Here is a 25,145-nt window from a genome sequence, read left to right on the forward strand (position 1 = left end):
TGAAGGGTGACAGGGAAGAGATGAGTCAGTCAGGGTGCAGTATAGCACCGATGAAATATACAACTTTCTTCTAGTTCTTTAATGTTTCCTCCCGTCTACTATCATGATCCTAATTCTACCTTACAAATTGGCATGTACACGGGTACAGATAAGAGCAAGAAACATAGGGAATCCAGGACAGATAAACCCCTCAGGACCAATAATGAGAGTAGAAATACCAGGAGGGTAAGGGGAAGGTGGGGGGAGAAAGGGAGAACCGATCACACTGATCTACCTATAACCTCTTCCCAGGGGGATGGACAACAGAAAAGTGGGTGAAGGGAGACATTGGTCAGTGTAAGGCATGAAAATATAATTATTATTTATAAATTATCAAGGGTTCATGAGGGAGGGGGAAAATGAGATGATAACCAAGTACTCAAGTAGAAAGCACTTGTTTTGAAAATGATGATGGCAACAAATATATAAATATACAATGGATGCATGCATGTGTTGTGATAGAACTGTATGAGTCCCTAATAAAATTCTTTTTTTAAAAAAACAATTTATTAGGGGATCATACAGCTCTTATCACTGTCCATACATATACATACATCAATTGTATAAAGCACATCCGTACATTCCCTGCCCCAATCATTCTCAAAGCATTTGCTCTCCACTTAAGCCCTTTGCATCAGGTCCTCTTTTTTTTCCCCCCTTCCTCCCTAAAATTCTTTTTTAAAAGGTTCCTAAAAGTCAATTTGCTGGAATATTCTACATTTTACAGCCAGTGCACATGTTACATTTCTCCAGATACTCCTGAGTGCTCCAAGTTGTGCTTTCCTTTTCAACACACAAAATTGCTTATCCTTTTTACATCTTTTTCTGCCGTTTATTGTACTTGCTGTCTCCCATTGGTGCCAGTCAATTCTGTTTCCACTCCTCTTCCAAGCTGAATGAAGTAGCAGTAGGGACTTCTCTCATTGCCCACTGCCCATACTGTCTTCCAGATGTTTGCTGTGTGTATTTCCTTAGTTTCATTACTTTAACTTTTAAAAAGTCTTTGCCCACTGGTATGTGTGCTTTTTAAAAATAAGAAATTAAAAAATAACGTCTAATCTTAAGATTTTGTCCTCAAAATGCTTTGCTTTGTTTTAAAATTTACGGAAACGTTTAGGGTAGGGAATCTAGTAGTGCTAATGAAACGTACTGTTTCCGTAGGTGTTCTCGCTTAGAGTAGTTTCACGTATGAGTTTTATTATGTGTCAAGAATAGTAGAGCATCTTGACATCTCTTCTATCTGAATCCAGTCTTTCTGAGCCAGCTGTTTCTTTACAGGAAACACTGATCATTTCCAGAAGAATATGCTTCCTTTCGCAGATTGAAATGTAATGGAAGGCTAGTCAGCTTTCAGGCAGCGTAGGAAAGCAGCAGCAGTGATAACAGGACAGTTGAAGGGGGCGGGGGGAGCCTTACTGTCAGCCGTGCATATTATGCAGTGCTGTAATGTCTCTCCTGTTTGCTGTGGTCCGTTTCTTGAGAGCAGGTAGAAGTGGATGGCCTTCTGGTTAAAGTAAGACATGGCCGTTTCAGTGGGGAATTGATTCCATCTCGTTCGGGCGAGGGATGCAGAAGGGAATTGACTCTGGGTGGGCAGTGAGAGGAGGAAAACCATGAGAAGTATATAACATCTTTTTTTTAAGGTAGCTGGTGTGTTTTATCCTCTATTTCCCATCTAAATTTTCTCAAATTTGAGAACATAAAAAAGATTTAGATTTGAGATACAAGGTTTAGCTTCAGGAGGAGAATCAGTTAGTTCAACTAAACAGACTGTAAGACTTGTCTGTTTGGTTTACCGTGTGTCTCCGTCTTTTGTAAGTGTATGTTGACACCAAGTAAGTGTTTGTTGAATGAAAAGATGCCTGCATACGTGGATGAAGTAGATAGGGCCCCTAACTCACGAGGACATGAAGCGCGCAGCCTTCTCTGAAAGACCTGAAATCCTGAGTTTGTTCCAACAGTTTTTACCAACTTCTTCCTGTGTTTTCCTTCCTCATTAATCCCAGGGATACTGTTTGCAGACTTTGTATCTCAGTCCACAATTCTGTGCTCTGCCCAGTATCTTTGTAGCTGCCCAGTATCAAGCAATGGGTACACTGTGTGACATGTAATAGATAGTTTATTATTCTAGTTCTGTAATCAGACTTGATGGAGATTCATCAATCTAGATGTTAACGAAAGTGTGCTTATATTACTGTTTGTCTAACTAATAGAAGTTACACTGTCATGTGTGGTGGTTTATCAGCTGCATCCAACCAAACCCACCCCACTGCCATCGAGTTGCTTCAGACCTACAGCCGACCCTGTAGAGAGTTTCTGAGACTGTGAATCCTCATGGGAGGTGACAGCCGTATCTCCCTTCACCCACTTTTCTGTTGCCCATCCCCCTGGGAAGAGGTTATAGGTAGATCAGTATGATCGGCTCTCCCTTTCTCCCCCTACCTTCCCCTTACCCTCCTGGTATTTCTACTCTCATTATTGGTCCTGAGGGGTTTATCTGTCCTGGATTCCCTATGTTTCTTGCTCTTATCTGTACCCGTGTACATGCTCTGGTCTAGCCAATTTGTAAGGTAGAATTGGGATCATGATAGTAGGCGGGAGGTGAGCAGCCCACAGCTTAGCCCAAGGTGCCTAGTTCATGCACACCGAAAAAGGGAGTTAGCAGGGGTTGGAGGAGTAGATAGATGGGGCAATAGGCAGGGGACAGTATCCTGGAGTTTCTTGTTTATTCCAAGTTTTCCCTACCTATTCTCCCAGTTGTGATCAAGTAAATAGGCTCCACAATACTTCATGTGTGTGAGTTCCAGTGGTGTCGTGGTTACCTGTTGGACTGTGATCTGCAAGGTCAGCCGCTTGAAACCACTAGCTGTTCCTTGGAGAAGGACAAAGCTTTCTATTCCTGTAAAGTGTTACAGTCTGGGAAGGGAGCCCCCAAGGACAGGTCTACCCTGTCCTCTAGGGTCGTTAGGAGTTAGCCTTGACTCAGTGGCAGTGAGCTTCTTGGTATGTATTGGTGTTTGTTTTGTGTACTTCATGTACTTCAAATACAAGTACTTTCTAAGTTTAAAATATATATATGTATATATTTTTGTGGGTGTAACTATTTTTTTTAATTGTGGCAAAAATATACACAACAAACCATTCTCCAATGCAACAACTCCTACGCACATAATTTAGTGCCATTGACTTCCTTCCTGTCTCCTCCTCCCATCCCAGATCCTTGAGTGGCCTCCCCTCCTTTATGTCTCAGAGAACCCTCCAGTCGTTTGGCCAGAGACACTCATCCTTTTCTCATGGCCCTGCTGAATCCGTCTGGGACAGTTTTCTTGTTGTAATTTTATGTTTCTCCTGCTACGAAATGAGCTGTGTGAGTGAAGGAACCCCTACTCAACTGTCTTTGAATTTATGAGGAAGAAAGAATGAATTGACAAATAGCATATTAGAAATGAGAAATCTAGGAATCCAAGTTTCCTGTAATGGTATCAGGGAAAATCTTGCTCAGGATTTCTTTGGTTTTAATTATGCTTTTAATGAGGAGATACAAAAGAAAAAAGATCAGTGGGTACTTGATTTCGTAAGCCATTTCCGTGATGTATTTCCAATATTAGCACCTAGCTTGATGGCCACCTTGTACTACAGACACATTAAACAGGCTCCACCATTGTGTCTTTGCACTTGCTGTGACTTCTTTGTGCAGCCTTCCTATCCCAGGTGCTCACGTGGTTCTAGCATGTCTCACTTCCTTACGCAGTTTTTAGACATGCTGAATTTCAGGAAAGCATGTGTACATATGAGGAAGCAGTGCAAGTCTCTCCTCTCTAAGTGCAGTACCCTCCTTAGTATTTGTTAATATTGACTAAATTGAAACATGATTATTTAATCATATTTGTTAGAGGCTTGTAGGTTTGTTAGAGTTTTCCTAACAATCTTTTTTCCTTTTTTCTTATAGAAAGAGGGGAAAAAGGAGCGAGCTATGGTGGACAGGGTGTTTTTATCAAGACTTACAAGCATTCTGAAAATCATGGTCCCTAGAACATTTTGTAAAGAGGTAAGTCTTATGGAATTATATTATTCTCACCTTTGAAGGTTACATGAAATCAAATCAGTAAAATCATATTATAAAAACCTCAGTTATGCCATAGGCCAAATATTTTCTGTGATTGTAATAAGGGCTACTAAATTCTCATCTTGCTATCACCACCTGTCATGAAAGGATGCCTTTGATGTTTAATGCTTGTTTTTAAATAAGTAGTGTCTTAAAATAAAATATTATTTCATTTTATCTTATGTGAAATACTATTATACTGTGATGCATCTAAACTAAGTGGAGTTAGTTTATTATAGCTAAATACTATTAATAGAAATGGTTAGGATTTAAAAGATGACATTTTTACATTCCAGTATTAGTAAGTCACATTGACGTAGGATAGGATTGACCAATGCTTTTTCATACTTGAAGAAATGGTGAACTGGATGGTGTACATTATGATAAAGTTAATGAACAAAAATAAAGTTAAATGAACAAAAAAGTGATTATGCTTTTTGATACTTGCCTCCTTAAAAATACTTTTCAGGAAATGAGCTGGTTTGGTTTTAGGAATAAAGTTTTATGATCTCTTCTGCCCTTTTATCAAGATTATCATTATTAGATAGGCATTTTTCATATTTAAAATGATGTATCACTCATCACCTCAACATCCTTATTTTATACAAACTAGAAATGTCACCTTTGACTCCTCCTCCCAGTCACTAGGATGATCTGATAGATTTTTCCCCGAAGTGTAATTTTTTCCTTGTACATATTCCACCAGGGGTATTATGACAATAACTGAAGCCCACTGCCATACCAGCCTTCTGTAGGGTTTTTCCCAAGACTGTAAGTCTCTCCCTTTTGGTGTGCAGCCGTCTTTTATGTGAGCACATAATAAAAACATGGAATGATACTCCCACTTTTGAGGCTTCCTCTCGTGTTTTTAACATTTTCCCCAAGTACTCTTGAGCTTCTTACAAGGGAGTCTCTTAATAACTTTACAATTCCCACCGTTCTCATAATTACCTTCCTTGTGTCATTCTAATTTCTGATTGATGCCTCCCCCTTACCTTTTCAATTAGTCTCCTGTCTAAACCCTCCAATAAAAACATTGGACTCCTTATAGAATAAATGGCAGTCTGATGATGGCACCCCTTTCAGTACCATCTGTGTAGAAGATTCTTTGCTGTTTGTTCACCAGGCCCTGAGCTTTCATTTGTTCACAGGGGTCATATCTGTGAGACTCTGTCCAACAGAAACAGATATGTTGAGAAATAGCTTTATGCTCCTCATCTTCTTTGTGACGCATCTCATGACCTTTCAGGCATAATTAACAGTATTTGTTTTCTCATGCTGAAAACCTATCTGGCTTTGAAGAATCCTTATTTGAAATGCAAGCATTTCTGGAAAGATTTGTATCTAACCCCTTATCGGTTAGCATAGAGCCCTAGGGGGTGTTAGCTGAAAGGTCATCTGTCGGAACCCCCAGGTGTTCTGCAGAAGGAAGATGCCCAGTTGGCTTCTGTAAAGATTGCAGTGCTTGAAATCCTGTGGGGGTAGTTGTGCTCTGTCCAATAAGGTCACTGAGTTGGAATCAACTGATCGCAGTAGATTTAGTGCTTTTGGGCTGTCAACTACCAGGTTAGCAGCTTGAAACCCCGCTGCTCCACAGGAGAAAGATGAGGCTTTCTCCTCCCAGAAACCCACAGGGACAGTTCGTTCTACCCTGTCCTATAGGGTTCCCATGAGTTGCAGTTGACTCAATGGCAGTGAGTTTGTTTTTAATGAGTTAACAGTGTAAAGGTCATTTGATTGTTTTAGCAGGGTTGCCGTGACTGTAAAATGAAGGGAGGGCTCAGGGAGTTAGTCATTAAGGGAGGTGGAAGGATCTAACTTTTGGGCTTCACCATTCGTTAGCTGCTTAACCATATGTCCAAGAACTATTGCAGCTGTGGTTCCAGTTCACTTATGCGCAGGCTTACTCCAAACAAACCCGCTTCAACAGGTCTCTGCAAATAGCGGTGGCTGCAGAGACCGTCTCTCTCAGTGTAGCTTAGGCTCCAAAGGTTGCCTTCAAAAAAGGGTCCAATCCAAACAGTAACTTTCAAGGGGATCTGCTGAGTCACGTATATGAAAAGCAGAGAGGTGAACTCAGGTCATGGTCACTAGTTTCTGTGATTCCAGATGGGAAGTCTTGATAGATTTTTCTCAAAGGATGAAGATGACCACAGCATTTATCAGGACGTTTTCAGAAAGTTGAAACGTTCTCATTCAGAAATGAGAAAAGTTTCACTGAGACGTTTTTCTTACCACAGCAATGTACGTGCTCATTCTTTAAGGCTAACAAGGACTTGTCCTACAAAAGTCTTGTTAGGAAACCTTACCCCACCTACCCTACAGCCCTGGTCTTGTCTCTTCAGACTGCATTTTGTTCCCCCAAACTCAGAGAACACAATCCGATTTGACATATGGTCTAAACTGAAGAATTTGTAAATGTACAGTTGTATTCAAATTCATGGTGTAAAGTGGAGACTTCTTTCTGTTAGTGAGGTGGAAACACTGCTTTGGAAGGAAGTGTGTACACCTGTAACAACATAAGAAAATCACAATTGATAGTCATTAAAGTAATACATTATGCCTTTAACTGCTGTTCTTGACTAATTGTATGAAGGAAACTCATTTTAACGATGGATGAGAAAATTAGGTTAGGGCATGTATAAGCCTTTGTTATTGATATTATACTTAAAATGATATGTAAATTATACCTTTGAATTATCTGTTGGTAAAATATCAGCCAACTATTAAAGCAAGAGTAAGCAAAAATTTTTAACTTTCTAAAACGACTTTTATTGAATTTGGTTTATTTCAGACAGGTTACTTGATGCTTATTGCTGTAATGCTGGTTTCCCGAACATACTGTGATGTTTGGATGATTCAGAATGGGACCCTTATTGAAAGGTACTTTCCTTCGCCTTCTTGTTGTGTGAGATACTGTAGACGTGTGAAACTAGATTGAAACGCTTTTTTAAGGAGCGTCTCAGCACACAAAGATACTTTAAATTAGTTGTAATTTACTAAGTCAGTTTATAAATTTGTTCATTTATTCAGTAAATATCAAGTCTCTGTCGTGTCGGCATAGTAATCATGGGCAGTGGACAGCGGTTACCCCACATGTCAGAGGGGAACTGTGTTCTGTAAACCGAGCTCCATAAAGCTTTCAGTGGCTCATTGTTATGGGAGTAGATTGGCAGGTCTTTGAGCTTCCTCTGAGTGGATTCAAACCTCTGTGTAAACAAAATTAAAGCACAGTACACGAAGTCTGTTAAAAAAAGTCCAGTTGGCTATCTGGAATTAATAGGAATTAATTCGGAGGAGAGCAGCATAGCAGTTAAATGTGAACTTCCCTGGTTACTTTATTTACTTACAACTGAACAGCAGACCAATTTAAATGTGAAGGATAAAACTTTTTTTCTATGAGATTGTTTCTTTTCTCTGTGGCTTTCTCACATAATCTTTTTGAAAAATACATTATTTTGATGCAATTTCGGCTTACAGAAAAGTTGCAAGGGTAGTACAAGGAACTTACTTGTGCTTTTAATCCAGATTCACCCGTTGTAAAAGTCATTTTAAACTTTATTTCTCTGTAAACTATAGTTTTGAGCCTCTGATTGGTGTGAAACCTTTACAAGTTGACTAAAAAGTTAAGAGTACTGGGAATTCATAATCTTATTTGAAAAATTAACACATTTATCTGGCATTGCTATTTTAAAGCTACATTGTAAGTAGGTGTCTTTCCCTTTTTGCCTCTTCAAAAAAAGATTTAGACTCGTATATTTTTGCTGAGAAGAGTCTCCGAGAATTCTTGTGGTCCTTAATGTACTTCATGTGTGTATCATTCTCATCTTCTAGGCTTATTTGTTAGCAGTGGCTAGTGGCTTTGGAGGATGGGCAAATCTCAACAAGACAGAGTCCTTCAAGGGAGAAGCTGTAGTAATTCCATGATAGAGGGTAGACTTTTTCATTCCCTATTGCTACTATATCTAATGATAAAGATGCATTTTATTTTCACTCAGTTGACTACAAGAAACATTTCCAAAGTTTCTTTTATAAAGAATCTAATGTGTATTTTAGAAGTATTAATGATTAGAGCTACCAAAAAATTACCTTGTTAATTATTTCCCCCTAGTGGAATAATAAGCAGAAACAGGGCCTTATTCGAGAAGCCGTTCTTAAAGTTTATAGCTGCGGCTCCAATGGTAAGCCATTGTTGGATGGTGGCATGCCCTTCCCACCGTCTCGTACATGATCCGCTGTGTTCCATAGCTTACGCAGCACCGAAGCACTCTGCTTTTTGTTTTTGTAAAGATGGATTCAACCAATTTTAACTAAACCTTTATATCTTTCGTACTTTCTTAATTGCTTTGTGTTGCTAATATTCCTGCTGCTTATAAACCAAAGGGTTTTTTTTGTGGTTCTGTTTTAACTTACTTTCTAGCCGAACTTTTGTTTTATAATGTTTTTACTATTTAGGAGTTAATATCAAAATTAGACTATAATTTTTCTGCCCGTCTAAGGCAACATTTCCTGAAGTATATTTTGTGGAAGACTCGGTGGAAGACATACCACCACATAATGCACATGGATTGAGACCATGCCTGCCACCCTGGGCTCAAACAGAACAACAATCGTGAGGTAGCGCGAGCCAGGCAGAGTTCCGTTCCGTCCTATGCAGAGTTGCTACGTGTCAGAACAAACTCCGCAGCACCTGGCCACTGCTACCACCGCCGCCACTTCCCCTCCGAGAATTAGAATGCACACGTTATACCAGAGACTTGACTTGCAAAAGTTCTTTGCCAAAGTCACCTGTTAACTTTTTTTCACCTAGGGTTTCCCAAATTTATTTGACCATAAGCCCCCCTCCCCCAACAATGGTTCTCAACCTGTGGGTCGTGACCCCTTTGGTGTTGCCCGATTCATAACAGTAGCAAAATGACAGTTATATGAAGTAGCAACAAAAGCCATTGTATGGTTGGGGAGTCACCACCACATGAGGGACATAAGGAAGGCTGAGAACCCCTGCTCTAAGAGATTAGCTAAGCCTGTTATTATTTAATCCTTGATAAAAATCAAAATTATTTTTCTGTCATATACTTTTCAGTTTTTGGAGGGAGTTCGTTTAAAATCATATAGTCTAGTGTTTTGCAACTTATATTTAATTTTAAATATTATTAGGAAAAAGAGTTCTAGGGTCAAGTAAATTATTTCTTTTTGTCACATGATAGACAGATGGGACTCAGACACTTAACTTACATGATTTCAATCTCACTGCCGCCCAGCTGATGCTAACTCATAGCAATGACCCTGTAGGACATGGTAGAATTACCCCTGTGAGGTTCCATGACTATAACTCTACACAGGAGAAGAAAGCCCCATTTTTTTCCCGTGGAGCTGCTGGTGTTTTCCAACTGTTGATGTTGGGTTGGGGTGAGCAGCCCAACATGTAACCATTAGGCTACCTCCTCATACTTACATGACTTAATGTGACTCACACTTTTAGAGTAGTGCAGCCCTTACTTTAAGTAAATTTTTAATATATATTTTAATGGCAGTAAAATATGAAAACTGAAAATAAAACCAAGCCTCCCTGAACAGCTGATAAGGGAGGAACTGGTCTAATTGTCAAGTGTTCAGGGCTTGAAACCACTGCTGGAGAACCGTCCTGATCCTCTGAATAGCCCTTGTCTGTTTCCCAATCCAGCAAGCAGTTTATAAACTGCTTATAAACGTTTGACTGGAACACAGCTTTGCTCGTTCTTGATCGCATTCATTCTTCAATGGCAGCAGAGAGTCATGACAACATAGACCCCTTATGCCCTACAAAGCCAACAGTATTTGTCTGTACCACTTGCAGAAAGCTTGCTGGCCCCCATCAATTCGTCTCCTTGTCTCTGGTTCACACATGTGACAATCAGGGCATTAAAATATTTTAAAACAAATAAGTGGTACTTTTTCTCTCTTTGTCTTAAGGCATTGTTGGGTTTAGAGTTGTTCATTGTTTGTTGTTTTTTGCCATCTAAACCCCATTTATGTCACTTGCCTTGGTGGTTCCACTTGGGCTGCTAGCCCAGGTTCTGTAGTTTAAAACCACCAGCTTCTCTGAGGCGAAGGGATTTTCTATTCCTGTAAAGAATTATAATCTTGGAAACTTACAGGGGCAGTCTACCCTGACCTATAGGGAAAGGCTTTCTTTGTTGTCTCCCAAGGAATGTTCTGGCCTCTACAGTTTCCTGATTTATTGGAGATTACACATGGCATGACATCCATCTTCCTCCACCTGCTCTTTAGACCTCAAAAGAGATCGATTTAAGACACACTCTACATTAATACTGCCTCATGTAACATAGTATATAACCCTACATGGGACTGGAACCGCAGGTAATAAAAACACCAGATCCATTGCCTTTGAGTTGGTTTGGACACAGCAACCGTGGAAGCCAGGGTAGGACGACTCCATCGGGAGGGTTCCGTGCTGCTGATCATTGCAGAGACCGACAGCTTTTTTGAGGAGTGGCTGGGGATTCAAGCCACCAAGAGCTTACATTGCATGCATTGTAGAGACACATTCAATCCCTAAAAAATTCCTTAAGTCTGATTTCAGTAGCCATTTTTACCAAGTAAAAAACTAGTTATTCTTATTTCCATTTTGCGGTCTGTAGCAAGCTGTTTAAAATAGTAAGACATCAAAAGTGGCAAACATGTTTTCGTAAGCATTTTTTTTTTTCATTTTCAACCGATTTTTTTGGATTAAAAAACCACTCCTAAGAATAATTTTGTGGTCTCACCAAAGTTGTCTCGGTGTTATGTTTTGCTTCTTTTGCAACTAATGCATCGCATGTGGTGGTTTGCAGTGGCATCATTGGTCGTAGCAGGAAAGATTTCAAGAGATACTTATTCAACTTCATCGCTGCCATGCCTCTTGTAAGTGTACTACTTTATACATCTTACGTCTTTTAGAAAAAGAAACATCTTATTTAAATCTTTCAGAATTTTTGCTTACAAAATTCTTTAAAGATTTGTTATACCCGGCTATTAATGTAAGTTTAATTTTGTAATTTATAGCAGAAGTTTCCATTCCAAGCCTTCATACCAGAATGAAAGGTAGAAGGAATTACCATTTGGTTCATTTTCATTTAGAGGATACATATGTGGCCTGAGTTTCTCACTCTGAGCACTACTGGCATTTGGGGCTGGAAAATTCCTTTTTATGGGCTGTTGTCCTGTGCACTTTATGGTGTTCAGCAGCACCTCTGTCCCTCACCCACGAAATGCCAATAGAACCTCACCCCCATCCATTTGTGCGACCAAAAGTGTTTCAAGGGATTGCCAAATGTCCGCTTGGGGGCACATGATCATCCTGATTGACAATCATTGTTTTGGACCATAGGTCCCCATGTTATTTGCCCTACCGTGGCGGTTGGGCAAATAAGTATGGGCACCTATGGTGGGCAGGGGGAATTCAGTGTTAGCTTTTGTAGCCACTTAGATTGTTTCAGCACCCCCGCCCCCCAGGGGGCAGTATTGCGACTTTGGGAAACACTTTTTTTTACTGTAAATTAATAGCATAAATTGGACCAAGTATGCAGTTTAAGATGGATTTGTAACAACAATTTCTAGGAAATAAAGAGATCTTGATTTTGACATCAAATGAAATTGAATGTGTCAGAAAATTTCATGTGAAAAATCATGACATAGAGGGCACATTATTTGTAGATTTTTTTTTAATGTAAGCAGAATTATCAGTTATTAAAGGAGGCTTCCAAAGTTCATGGAGGAAAAAAAATCCATTTTTCTTTTTTTCCCCATTTTTCTAAAAGAATGTTTGAAACCCCCTTAGACTCAGCAAAAGGACCAGAAAAGTAGAGTTGAATCTTAGGGGAGAGTAGGAAATAAATAGCAACCTGTTCCCAAAGAGCCAGAAATTATATTCAGGTTTACCTATCCATAGTAAAATAATATTAATAAAACCTACAGAGCATGATACAAAATAATGGTATAATTTGATTAAAAAAAAAACAAATCACCTAAATTTTAGCCTGATTTGGGCATATAACAACAGTATGGGAGCGCTTAAGACCTAAAGTTAAGCTTAACTATAATATGTAAAAAACAAAGCTCTATACATAAAACGAATATTAAATGTTCATTTTATTTATATTTATGATATTTGAGGATTTTAAAAAACCATGTATTTTGTAATGAGAACAATTAAGCATTTATTAAAAAAGTAAACCTAATGCATATGAAATGTATAGTGTCAAGTTCTGAAAGCTTGAGTTATATATCTGAATGTAAGAAAGGACACTTCTTTCCTTCTGTATTCTTGTGAGTGAATGTGCATGGAAAAAAGTTCATGGAAAAAAATCCACTTTTTCTTAAAGCCCCCTTGTAGTTACGAAAAATAAAAGGGAGGGGACTCGTGTGTATATCAAGGGGTATTTGTAGCTTTACAGACAACTGCTAAGATTTACAGTGTTATTTATTTCATGGTAGCAGTAAGGAATACTTTAGGACAGATTTAAGTCACTGACAAAATTAACTTCTTCTGGTGTGGTACCACCAAAACTCCCACTGTAATTGCATTGCTTCCAACTCATAGAGACCCTGGAGCACAAAGTGGAACTGCTCCCTCGGGTTTCTAAAGTTCTAATGCTGTATGGAAGCAGACTGCCTCATATTTCTGTCACTCAGCAGCTGGGAAGTTCAAACTCCCAGCTTCTTACTTCTCAATCCAACACTTGATGCATGGAGCCCCCGGGACTCCTGGCCAGGTCAGGAGGTAGAGGTGGATGATGCTCTTGGTACCAGACACCCTCATCATTTCCATTGCTAGAGGATGCTCATGCTTCACATTCTAGAAGCTTACAGATTTCTAAAAGCAACGTTGGGAAACGTGGGAGAAAGACGCATTGGTTGAAGGACCTTCCACTAGAAAGAGGGGTGGAATATACTCACTGCCTGAAGGAGGGCATACCCTGGCAGTAGCTTCCAGCTATATTTCTATGGCCAATTAGATCGCAGAAATAGGAAGCTTCCTTCCCTCGCTCTTACTCTCCATTACTTACCATGTTTTTCAGCACACAACACGCCCTTGTAAAGACTGTGTTCACACATGGAACACACATAGGAAACTAATACATGAGTGTGCATGTATGTAGTTTATTTGTGGGGGGTTGAGGGGACCCATCTAATGGCCACATTAATAATAGCATTGGTACTATCTTAAAGCTGACTCATTTAAAAAACAAAATTCTGATGTAAAAATAGGAAAACATCATGTTTCAAACACTATTTAATGATTGACAATGCAGTTTAAGGATCCTCAGCTAAGAAAGTATCAATCATTTTAAAGGATGCATGCATACTCTAAGACTGAAACATGAACCGTTGCCATAGGAAGCCACTCTTAGGATTGGTTGGCCCTCTGTTCCACCTGGTAACATACTGCTGGTTTAATGCAAAGTACCCTGAGCCTAAGTTCAGAAGAATTGGTTCCAAGTGTCAATTTTGTAGTACATAGAGGCATGCCTCTGGCCAAGACCCTTGCTAACTCTGCATGGTGTCTTCATTTGAGTTAAGCTTTTTCCAATTTGAAAATCTGTGAAGTAAGCTAGTCTGTTAAACATAATTTTTTGTTGCTAGAATTCTGTTACTAGGCAAAGTCAGATGTTTAGGGTAAGAGAAGGAAAAAGGTTAGCCATGTAGAATTAGGCTTGTGGTTCTCATTGCAGTTCTTTGGTAGTACCGATGGTTAATGTAAGGCTGGAAGGTCAGTCCACCTAGAGAGGCCTTGCAAGAAAGGCTTGGTGATCTACTTCAGAAAAACCAGCGAGTGAAAATCCTGCGAGGCACAAAGGTCCCATCCCATTAGAGGCCGTCAACAAGAACAATCCCGTGGCTAGTGAATGGATGCCAGGTCATAGCAGTTTTCCGAGGCTATAAATCTTTATGGGAGCAGATACCTCTTCTTTGCCCTGTGGAGAAACTGATGGACCTTGCAGTCTAGGGCTAGCCTGATACTGCCACCAGGGCTTCTTGCTGGGTGGATTAGGAAAGACTTTTTCGGGGAAGGTTACAATTTAGCAGAGTTCTTTGTATAAGAAGCTGTCTCTGTTAGATGTTGTCAGTCTTCTTCGGTTTGTAATGATCTCGTCCCTCATGACAGTCACACTGCCCCACAGGGGTTTTGTGGCTGCACTCCTTAAAACAGCAAAAATGCCAGGTCTTTTCACAGTGGATGGAGCCACTGGGTTGATGGGTTCAAGTCACCAGTCTTTCCATTAGCAGCCAAGTACTTAAGCTTTGGACTACCAGGGCTCCTCAGTAAGAGCTGAGATGAGGAGAGTGTTAGCCAGCTAAGAACTGACGATAAGGACTTTGTAGGCGGAGTGCAGCAGAAGCAAGTCTAGAGGCTGGGAGCTGGAAATTAACACATCAACCTAGAGACAGAGCTGGACTTGGGATAAGCAAGTATCGTATTCAGTGGAACCTTTGACGTTGCCTTACAGAGTAAAGAGCAGGTTGAGTGGCAACTCATGACATCCCCAAGGAGTTAGGGCTGTACCGCTGGGCTGTAAGAACCATCTGCTGATTCTAAGCAGCAGAATACAATAGTCAGACGAGTGTTTTCAATAGCTCCTTTTGACTGAATTGGAGAGAATGAACTGTGGAATAGCGGTTCTCAACCTGTGGGTCATAACCGTAGCAGAACGACAGTTATGAAGTAACCATGACAGTAACTTTATGGTTGGGGGTCACCACAACCTGAGGAACTGTATTAAGCTGCATTGGGAAGGCTGAGAACCACTGCTTTGGAAGATTTGTTGCAACACAGTTGATCATGATGGTGGTGGACTAAAATCCTGGTTTGAGTTGGAAAGACGTAGACAGGTTATAAAGGTACACGGTTATAATCAGTGGGAATTGATGAGTTAGGGAGGAGGAGTCATGGGGTCATGTTTCCTGTCAGATTTACAATTTTGGCAAATTGATTAGGAAACTCATGAGTTCAGCGTTTTGAAGTAAAAGTTAACCCTTTTCAGTAGTACTTTTCTGGATATGAAGAAGAATTTAAATACTAAAATTAAAAATAAATTTAAATATGAAGAGAAATATAAATATTGTCAAAAAGGACTGCATAGGTTGACAGTATTTGACAATACTTAAATTTTTCTTAAAAAGGAGAGAAATCCCTTATAATTGCTGGGGAGGTGTTAAATAACAATAGTAAGGAATACTAAGTAAATTATTAACTTATGTCACAAAAGAATACATGTATGTTTTAATGCTAGAAAAAGTCAGCCAATAGAGTCATCTGGAAACCCTTTTGTATCATTTGGGCTATGGGTCACTTGTGCTTTGTTAGGACTCCAAAATCCAATTCCCACCATCGAGTCAATTCTGATGGAGAGCAACTCTGTGGGGCAGGGTAGGACTGGCCCTGTGAGTTTCTGAGACTAACTTTTTATGGGAGTAGAAATCTCTGCCTTTTTCCTGTGGTGTGGCTGCTGCTTTAGAACTGCCGACCTTTGCCAGTTAGCAGCCCAACTTGCAACCTCTACACCCCCAGGGAGCCACTGACATTAAGTCAATGTGTACTCATATAGGACAGGATAAGACTACCCCTCTGGCTTCCGAGACTGTTTATAGGAGTAGAAAGTCTCATTGTTCTCAGTTGGAGTGACTAGTGATTTCAAACTGCTTGCCTTGTGGTTAGCGACCCATCGTGTAATTTTTACTCCACCAGGCTATTAAAAATTTGTATGCAAACTTGAGTTCAGAACTATGGAAGAATTCTTTTTAATATGATAAGGAGTAAATGATAGATAAGATGATTTTATAAATCTGGAAAATAACATTCATGGCTATGAAACTACTTAAAAAACATATGTAAATATACCATGTATACTAGTTCATTGACTAGGGTTACAGTACTGACAGTAGGAAACAAGATATAACAATAAATGTAGGAACTATTAAAAGCATGTCTTTACATCATTGGTAGAAGGGCAACAAATTTGACTGGTTTACCCGATCCCATATGAGAATTTGATATTAAATAGCATATTTGAAAATTAAGTTCCAACTAAAGCTTAACATAGGGTCTTAAAGCCTGACACATTTAATTTACTGTGCTCTCCTTGTATCTTTAAAAATTCTAAGAAAAGCAAAACTGCATTATATCCAGTGGACTATGAACTGTAAAGATCATAGCATTCGGGGCCCAGCAATTGATAGAACAATAAAATAAGTTTGTTAAGTAGAAATGAAACAAGACCAATAATATTTTTGTTTGTTTGTTTTAGATCTCTCTGGTTAATAACTTCTTGAAGTTTGGGTTGAATGAGCTCAAACTGTGCTTCCGAGTAAGACTCACTAAACACCTCTATGAGGAATATCTCCAGTAAGTGATAAGCTATTCATATTAGACATTATTAAATGGAAAAGTAATATGTATGATTCTGAGATGTAGATATTTCTCAGCGAAAAGTCTCTTAGGAAACAAAAGCATATAGGAACTACTGCTCAACTCGTTGTAATCCACTCTTGGCTTTGTCATCAGTTGACAAACCATTCCTCGCTGGACATGCTATTCTGTAATACAAATGAGGACAATCTTTAGGGCCTACATTTTGGCTCAAAATTTTTCTATGTCTGTGATTTGGATTGAGGTAAAATGTGAATGTTTGTTTCATTTTGTCTTAAAATCTTTTGTTATTTCTGTTTTAGAGCTTTCACATATTATAAAATGGGAAACCTGGACAACAGAATAGCTAATCCAGACCAGCTGCTCACACAAGATGTAGAAAAGTTTTGTAATAGTGTAGTTGATCTGTATTCAAATCTTAGTAAGGTAAGTTTCTCTAGTGTTAAAAAAAATGTCTATTAAGTTGTTAAATTTTGAAGCAAATATACGTAGAATGGACTTAAAGAACAACAAATAAATATTGAATTCTTTAATAAGTAAATTAGATTTATGTGCATTTTTATCCATTTTAGAGGTACTTGGGCCAAGAACTGATACGTATTGCCTATCAGTTTATGTTCCCGATTCCACATTGATCACACCAGGGCGTGTTGTTGTTGGGTGCTGTTGAGTTGGTCTGGAGTCACGGAAACTCACCTTCAACAGAGTGAAACACTGCTCAGGTCCAGTGCCGTCGTCATAGTGGTTGCTATGCTTGGGCCCATCATGGTAGCTCCTGTAGCGCTCTATCTTATTGATGTTCCCCCTTTTCACTGACTCTGCTTTACCAAGCATGATGCCCTTTTCCAGGAACTGGTTTCGCTTCATAAGATAACCGAAGTACTTGAGATGAAGTCTTGAAATCATTTCTTCTAAAGAGCATTATCTACCCATTCATCTAGCAGTACATGGTAAACTTATGACTCTTTGCCAACACCATAATTCAGATGTATTGCTTCTTCAGATTCCCTTATTCATTGTCCAGCTTTCACATGCATATGAGGTGATTGAAAATCCCATGGCTCAAGTCAGGTGCACCTTAGTGCTCAATGTGACATGTTTTACAGAGATCTTGCACAGATTTGTACAATCCAACATGTTACATTTTAAAACTATTTTTATGGAATTGAGTTAAGGTGTAGAGAGAATCTATTTTCCATTAAAGAATTCATGCACATTTTGTTTCATGTCATTGATTGCAATCCCCATAAAGCAATATCGCCTAGCTCATGTATCCTATTTCCATGTCTTCTCCTTTCTAAACACTTCCTGCCTTCTGGACTTTGTCCTTAGGCAAATGCTTCTCTTTTGCTCTCAAATGGTTGATTATTCTAAGGAATCTATACCTTGCTAGTGTTACAGACATGTCTTCTCATTGGCTGGTAATTGAGCTAGGGTGGTAAGAGTACTTCCAGGCTTGAATGACTGCAACACACAGTCTTGGGGATTCTACCAGTTTATCTGATCAATAAGCTTGGTCTTTTTCATGATTTTAAGTTTTGTTCCCACTCTTTGATACCTTTCAGAGTTGTCATTAGTGTAACCAGACTTGTTGGCTTTGTTGACTGGAGCTTTCATGGGCATTGATTATGGTTTATGTAAAATGAAATCCTTGACAACATCAAAATTTGCTGCAGTTACCATGCTGTGATAGATTTTTTGGGCCCTATAATGTAAGTTGAGTTGAGGTGTGGAGTATGTTGGGCCACACTAAAGAGTGTAGTGTTGGATCTTTTATCAGGAAATGCTTCAAGTCTTCCCTCTTAGGAGGCAGGGTTGTGTAATCTGTATCTTGCAGGTTGTTAATGATTCTTTCTCCAATCCTGATGCTACTTTCTTCTTGTCATCCAGCTTTTGGGATTATTTGTTAAGCATATAGATGGAATAAACCAAACCAAACTTGCTACCTTTCAGTCAATTCTGACACACAGTAAGCCTATAGGACAGAGTAGAACTCCATATGACTTTCAAGGCTATAAATCTTTATGGAAGCAGACTGCCACATCTTTTTCCTACAGAACAGCGGGTGAGCTTGAGCCACCAACCCTTAAGGTTGGCAGCTGAAAACTTAACTCCTTATAAATTGAAGACGTATGGTGAAAGGATACAACTCTGATGCACCCACCTTTCCTAATTTTAAGCCACCTATTATTATCCCTTTGTTGGGTTGAAAGACCACCTCTTGATCTGTGTCAAGGTTCCCTGTGAGCACAATGAAGGGTCCTGGAATTCCCATGATTAATAACCTTATCCATCTCATTTGTTATGATCGCAGTTTCCACACAGTGAAATGTATATGCATAGTCCGAGGCACTCAGGTAAACTTTTTTGTTGTTATCAGCTTTCAGTCAAGATCCATCTGACATCAGTGATGTCCCTTCTTCTGTGTCCTCTCCTGAATCTGACTTGAATTGCTTTTTTTTTTTTAAACATTTTATTAGGGGCTCATACAACTCTTATCACAATCCATACATATACATACATCAATTGTATAAAGCACATCTGTACATTCTTTGCCCCAATCACTTTCTTTTTTTTTTCTCTTTTCTTTTTTTACATTTTATTGGGGGCTCATACAACTCTTATCACAATCCATACATATACATATATCAGTTGTATAAAACACATCCGCACATTCCCTGCCCCAATCATTCTCAAAGCATTTGCTCTCCACTTAAGCCCTTTGCATCAGGTCCTCTTTTTTCCCCCCTCCCTCCCCGCTCCCCCCTCCCTCACGTGCCCTAGGTAATTTATACATTGTTATTTTGTCATATCTTGCCCTATCCGGAGTCTCCCTTCCCCCCCTTCTCTGCCGTCCATCTCCCAGGGAGGAGGTCACATGTGGATCCTTGTAATCAGTTCCCCCTTTCCAACCCACTCACCCTCCACTCTCCCAGCATCGCCCCTCACACCCTTGGTCCTGAAGGTATCATCCACCCTGGATTCCCTGTGCCTCCAGCCCTCATATGTACCAGTGTACAACTTCTGCCCTATCCAGCCCTGCAAGGTAGAATTCGGATCATGGTAGTTGGGGGGAGGAAGCATCCAGGATCTGGGGGAAAGCTGTGTTCTTCACTGGTACTACCTCGCACCCTGACTAACCTCTCCTTAACCCCTCTATGAGGGGATCTCCAGTGGCCGACAAATGGGCCTTGGGTCTCCACTCTGCACTTCCCCCTTCATTCAATATGGTATATATATATATGCACATACACACACATATGTACATATATATCTTTTTTTTTTTTTACGTGATGCCTTATACCTGGTCCCTTTGGCACCTCGTGATCGCTCTGGCTGGTGTGCTTCTTCCATGTGGGCTTTTTTGCTTCTGAGCTAGATGGCCGCTTGTTCACCTTCAAGCCTTTAAGACCCCAGACACTATCTCTTTTTATAGCCGGGCACCATCAGCTTTCTTCGCCACATTTGCTTATGCACCCATTTGTCTTCAGCGATCCTATCATGGAGGTGTGCAGCCAATGATATGATTTTTTGTTCTTTGATGCCTGATAACCGATCCCTTTGGGACCACTCGATCACACAGGCTGGTGTGTTCTTCCATGTGGGCTTTGTTGCTTCTGAGCTAGATGGCCGCTTGTTTATCTTCAAGCCTTTAAGACCCTAGTCACTATCTCTTTTGATAGCCGGGCACGCTTTTGAATTCTGTTCATCAAAATTTTGTTTGTCTCTGATATTATTGATGCTGTTTTAAAATTCCTCCTTTCTGTTAGCTAGCCTTTCTTTGAAATGGGCACAAATAATGCCTTCCTCCCTGCCTATTTGCTTTTTTTATACCTACATCTTTAAAATCCAGAACATTTTCACAAGGTATTAGTTTATTTCATATGTTTTCTAATTATGTTACTTTTCACTTGCAGAGTATCTCAACATTCTTGATTATGATAATGCATCATAATTCTTCCATTTTTCTTCCTACTGATTTCCTCAGTTCTTGTCTGTCTTACTGTCCTTCGAGTCTGTGCTAGATACTCTTCTCATGAAGCCAGCTTCTTTGCCATGACCTCCTGGCTTGACTTAACATGGTGAGCAAGTCAAGATCATCTACCCAGCATTCCTCCCCTCTTCATCAGGGACACCCCTTTCCACTCCAGACTACATGCTTGCCCTTGGCCTCGGCGGGAACTTATCTCAAATTGGACCAAGTTTAGTGTCTTCGCTTTTGATCTCCGTTGAATCAAATATTCAGTCTTGGAGTAAAAACTGTACACTTGACTCAAATAAGAATCCTTCTGGTTCAACTAAGTGGGTGGAAGAAAATGGGAAATTCTTAGAAAAGTGATAGGTAATACACAGAGTGTCCTTCCCCCATTCCCCAGACACACACTACCTACTAGGGTCTCAGGTACTTTATGCCAAGCGTTCTTCTTTATTTAGCTCTCCAGAGCCTTTGCTAATTGATCTAAACTAAAGGAACTTTAACAACTGCAGACAGTTCAGTAATTTGGCTTTCTTTTTGATCCTCATTAAAATATTTTGAAGTTTGATCTGTGTGTGCTGGTGGGTAAGAGTGTATATATAAAATGTTTCTGTAATTCCATCGACATAATGAGTTTATCTTGACACTTCAAGTATTCTTTACATCAGTCTGTAGCTCAGGTATTGTTACATATGCAGTAGGGAAGAATATTAACAATTGTAGTGGTGCACATGTACCATAGTGGGCTTCCTAGTTTATACATCTAATTGTTTAAACTCTTGACTTAAATTATGAGTCATCATATTTTGTCAATAACTTTTAAATGTACTTGAATTTTATATCTAATAAAAAATTCAAAAAGGCTCATCTTAGTACAAGGCAATCAACAAACCAAATCTTCTATCCTAATAATGATTTTAATGATGGTGCAGATATTAGAAAGGATATAGGATAAATAAAGATTATTGCTACTAAATCCTAGAGACCTTTATTAAAACTATGAAGACATGAAGCTGCTGCTCCTTGACATATCCTCCATCTCGGGGCAGGTCCTTTTGAAGGCAGTGTCTCCAGTTCTCTGATCTTTCCCAGAGAATTCTGCACTCATTGGTTTGTGCTGTGTCCAAATGGTAGTTTGTGCAGCCTCAAGAGACTCCAATGGCGTTCCTTTTTAACCATCTTTGAATTTGGGGAACAAAAAGACACTGCAAGGGGCAAGATCTGGCTTATTGGGTGGAAAAGGGAAGGTTTTCCAGTGAAATTCTTCTGGGATCATTATAATCACAGAAGCATTATTGTGATGGGGGAAAAAATTTCTCATCCAGAATTTTCCACCACTAGTAGTACTGTTTTCAATTTTATGAAAACTTTTTCCATAGAAGTCCCCACGATTGTCTGTGTCCTTTGAGAAAAATCTAACGAGTACACCTTTGGAATCCCAAAATACAGAAAATACAGTTAGTTCACCTCTCTGCTGTGATTTCACTGGCCCAGCAGAGGCCCATGGAAGCCACTGCTTAATTGAACCTTGCTTTCTGGATTGCACTGGTAAATCCAGGACTTGTCTCCGCAAGACCAGCTTTTCTCTTCATTAAAGTTGTTAGAAAGCTCAGAGCTTTTGGAACTAGCTGATCGTTGTGCAGCACATTAGGCATCCATTGAGGTGAGAGCTTGCTGGGCCAGAATGTTTGCTCCAGATTCAGGATGCGGAACTTTGTGACCCTGCATCATCAGTGGTAATGCTACAGACTTCTCCCACCATTTTTGTGGACTCTAACCTCAGTTTCTCCTCTGTGTCTTTACTGTGGTCTTCTCACTCTTGGCTCATCTAAAACATTTGATCCACCAAAAACTTACTTTATATGGGACAGCATTCTGTAAACTTGCGGCAGAGTTTGTGTTTTGGGAAGATGTTCACTTACATTTTGTTTACAATCTAGTATTAGCCCTGACTTCAATACCATTCATTTTCCATGGCACAAAAAGTACCTTTTGTGCAAGGCACTTTAATGAGATGAAAGTGAACATGTTACTGAGAGAACTTGCCTGCAGCCATGCACTGATGGCAGAGACCTCTTCTACATGTTTTGCTTGGAATAAACTGGTGCTTATCTCGACTCTAACCCTAGAGTAAACACAGTGAGAGTTTCTTGAAAAACACTTCAAACTATGTGCAGCTGGGACTGCACCCCTGGAATTATCTCCATGTGTGTGGGCACTCTGTTAGTGTATTATTTTAGTTCTAGAACATTCAGTTTGATAGCAGAAGACTCAGATTCAGTACCATTGTTTCAGTGCACGAATGTGAGAAAATAATAAAATTAAGAAAATTTAGAGCAAGATGAGCCTCCCACTTTATAGGTGATGATACATAGAGACCAGAAAGGCTAGCAGCAGATTTGAGGTGACACAGGTTATTTTATTCAGTGTCTTTATGCTATATTGAGAAATTATCAACTCACAATGATTAATTATTCCTCTAACACTTCTTGGGTGGATGAAAAGTGGCTTATGAGTTTCCCACTTGATGGTCAGTAGACATGATTCAGGCTTTCCCTGTGTTAAGTTTCTTGAGGACAAGAACTGTCTCTACACAGTCCTGGTCTAAATATTATCCCAGTATGTTATATACTACGGGAGCTCTGCATGTTGATAATTGTGTGCTAGATGTCCAATATCATTTTGCATTAAACATAACAGCTACCAATCTAGTTCTTTATTTTTTCATTATGTGTTCTAATATTTATTTTACAGCCATTTTTAGACATAGTTTTGTATATCTTCAAATTAACAAGTGCAATCGGAGCTCAGGTGAGTTGACATTTTTCTTAAATTACTGTAATGCCGTGTTAAGAATAACTTGGTGGTTTATAAGCATGTTTGTGAATTCAAAGACTATACTCACCTAATATACCAATAAAGTCTGACTGTATAATATACCACACCTTTCTCACGACCATCAGGTCAGTTTGACTCTTGATGACCCTGTAGAGCAGCGTAGAACCGCTCCCGGGGGTTTCTGAGACTGACTCTTGTTGGGGGTGGAAGGTCTCATCTTTCTCCTGGCATCAGTTGATACAATACTAGAAACTTAGAAAGGAATTCCAATTTGACTTTCTAATTTTCATTAAGTTAGTTACATAGAAAATGGTTTGCTGTAAATATCAGAAGTGCTTAATCATTGAAAATAGATTGCAGTAAAGTAATGTCTAAAAAGAGATTTCAAAACAGGTATTTTAAGGAAAAACCAAACCCACCGCCACTGAGTCGATTCCAGCCCCTATGCACCCTGTATGGGAGCTCGAAGCTTTTGTAAATGGCAAGGGGAGCAGACGACCTCCTCTATCTCCCACGGAATCGCCAGCCTTGCAGTTCGGGCTCCAGTGCTTGCCCACTAGTGGCTCCAGGGATTTTTAAAGTATCAGGAATAAATACCTTTAAAATGTGATTCCAGATGGAAGAATATTACATAATTTAAATAGTTGACTATCCCATGAATCTTAACACCCTTCTTTTCTGATAGTGTGGTGATAAGAATGATCTTTAAATTTTCTTTCAACCTTCTTATTGAAATTAAGTTTTAGTAACTCAGTGTGCAATATTGCTATATATTTATAACCAGCCATATGCCAGTCAAGCTATTTTATGCTTGTATATGTATATAAATTGTTGAGTTGTTTACTAAATAAATGCTGGCTTTTGCGGCTTTCCAAAATACTGATAAAGACACTTTTATACATATTTTTTAAAATCTGTCTTCTTATTCCTATACTGCCCTGTGATTGAAGTTAGTCATTCCTTTTTTTTTTGTTTTGTTTTGTTTTAAATGTTTTATTAGGGGCTCATAGAACTCTTATCACAGTCCATACATATACATACATCAATTGTATAAAGCACATCTGTACATTCTTTGCCCTAATCATTTTCTTTTCTTTCTTTTTTTTTTTCATTTTCTTTTCTTTCTTTCTTTTCCCTTTTCTTTTTTTTACATTTTATTAGGGACTCATACAACTCTTATCACAATCCATACATAATACATACATCAATTGTATAAAGCACATCCATACATTCCCCGCCCCAATCATTCTCAAAGCATTTGCTCTCCACTTAAGCCCTTTGCATCAGGTCCTCTTTTTTTTTTCCCCTCCCTCCCCGCTCCCCCCTCCCTCATGTGCCCTTGGTAATTTATACATCGTTATTTTGTCATATCTTGCTCTATCCGGAGTCTCCCTTCCCCCCCATTCTCTGCTGTCCCTCTCCCAGGGGGGAGGTCACATGTGGATCCCTGTAATCAGTTCCCCCTTTCCAACCCACTCACCCTCCACTCTCCCAGCATCGCCCCTCACACCCTTGGTCCTGAAGGTATCATCCACCCTGGATTCCCTGTGCCTCCAGCCCCCATATGTACCAGTGTACAATCTCTGCCCTATCCAGCCCTGCAAGGTAGAATTCAGATCATGGTAGTTGTGGGGAGGAAGCATCCAGGATCTGGGGGAAAAGCTGTGCTCTTCGTCGGTACTACCTTGCACCCTGACTGACCCATCTCCTCTCCTAAACCCCTCTATGAGGGGATCTCCAGTTGCCGACACTTGGGACTTGGGTCTCCACTCTGCACT

General features: G+C 39.6%; 1 protein-coding gene across 1 annotated transcript in view; it reads left to right on the plus strand.

Moving 5' to 3' along the window:
- Positions 1-25,145, plus strand: part of ABCD3 (ATP binding cassette subfamily D member 3) — a 77,620-nt gene that overhangs the window by 27,283 nt on the left and 25,192 nt on the right. Inside the window, exons 3-8 of the mRNA XM_075558586.1 lie at positions 3,989-4,087; positions 6,939-7,027; positions 10,978-11,047; positions 16,432-16,529; positions 16,856-16,979; positions 23,284-23,340. Of these exons, the coding sequence (XP_075414701.1) occupies positions 3,989-4,087; positions 6,939-7,027; positions 10,978-11,047; positions 16,432-16,529; positions 16,856-16,979; positions 23,284-23,340 (537 nt within the window). The remainder of the gene's footprint in view (positions 1-3,988; positions 4,088-6,938; positions 7,028-10,977; positions 11,048-16,431; positions 16,530-16,855; positions 16,980-23,283; positions 23,341-25,145) is intronic.

The sequence above is a fragment of the Tenrec ecaudatus genome, chromosome 1, assembly GCF_050624435.1.
Source record: "Tenrec ecaudatus isolate mTenEca1 chromosome 1, mTenEca1.hap1, whole genome shotgun sequence".
NCBI lineage: Eukaryota > Metazoa > Chordata > Mammalia > Afrosoricida > Tenrecidae > Tenrec > Tenrec ecaudatus.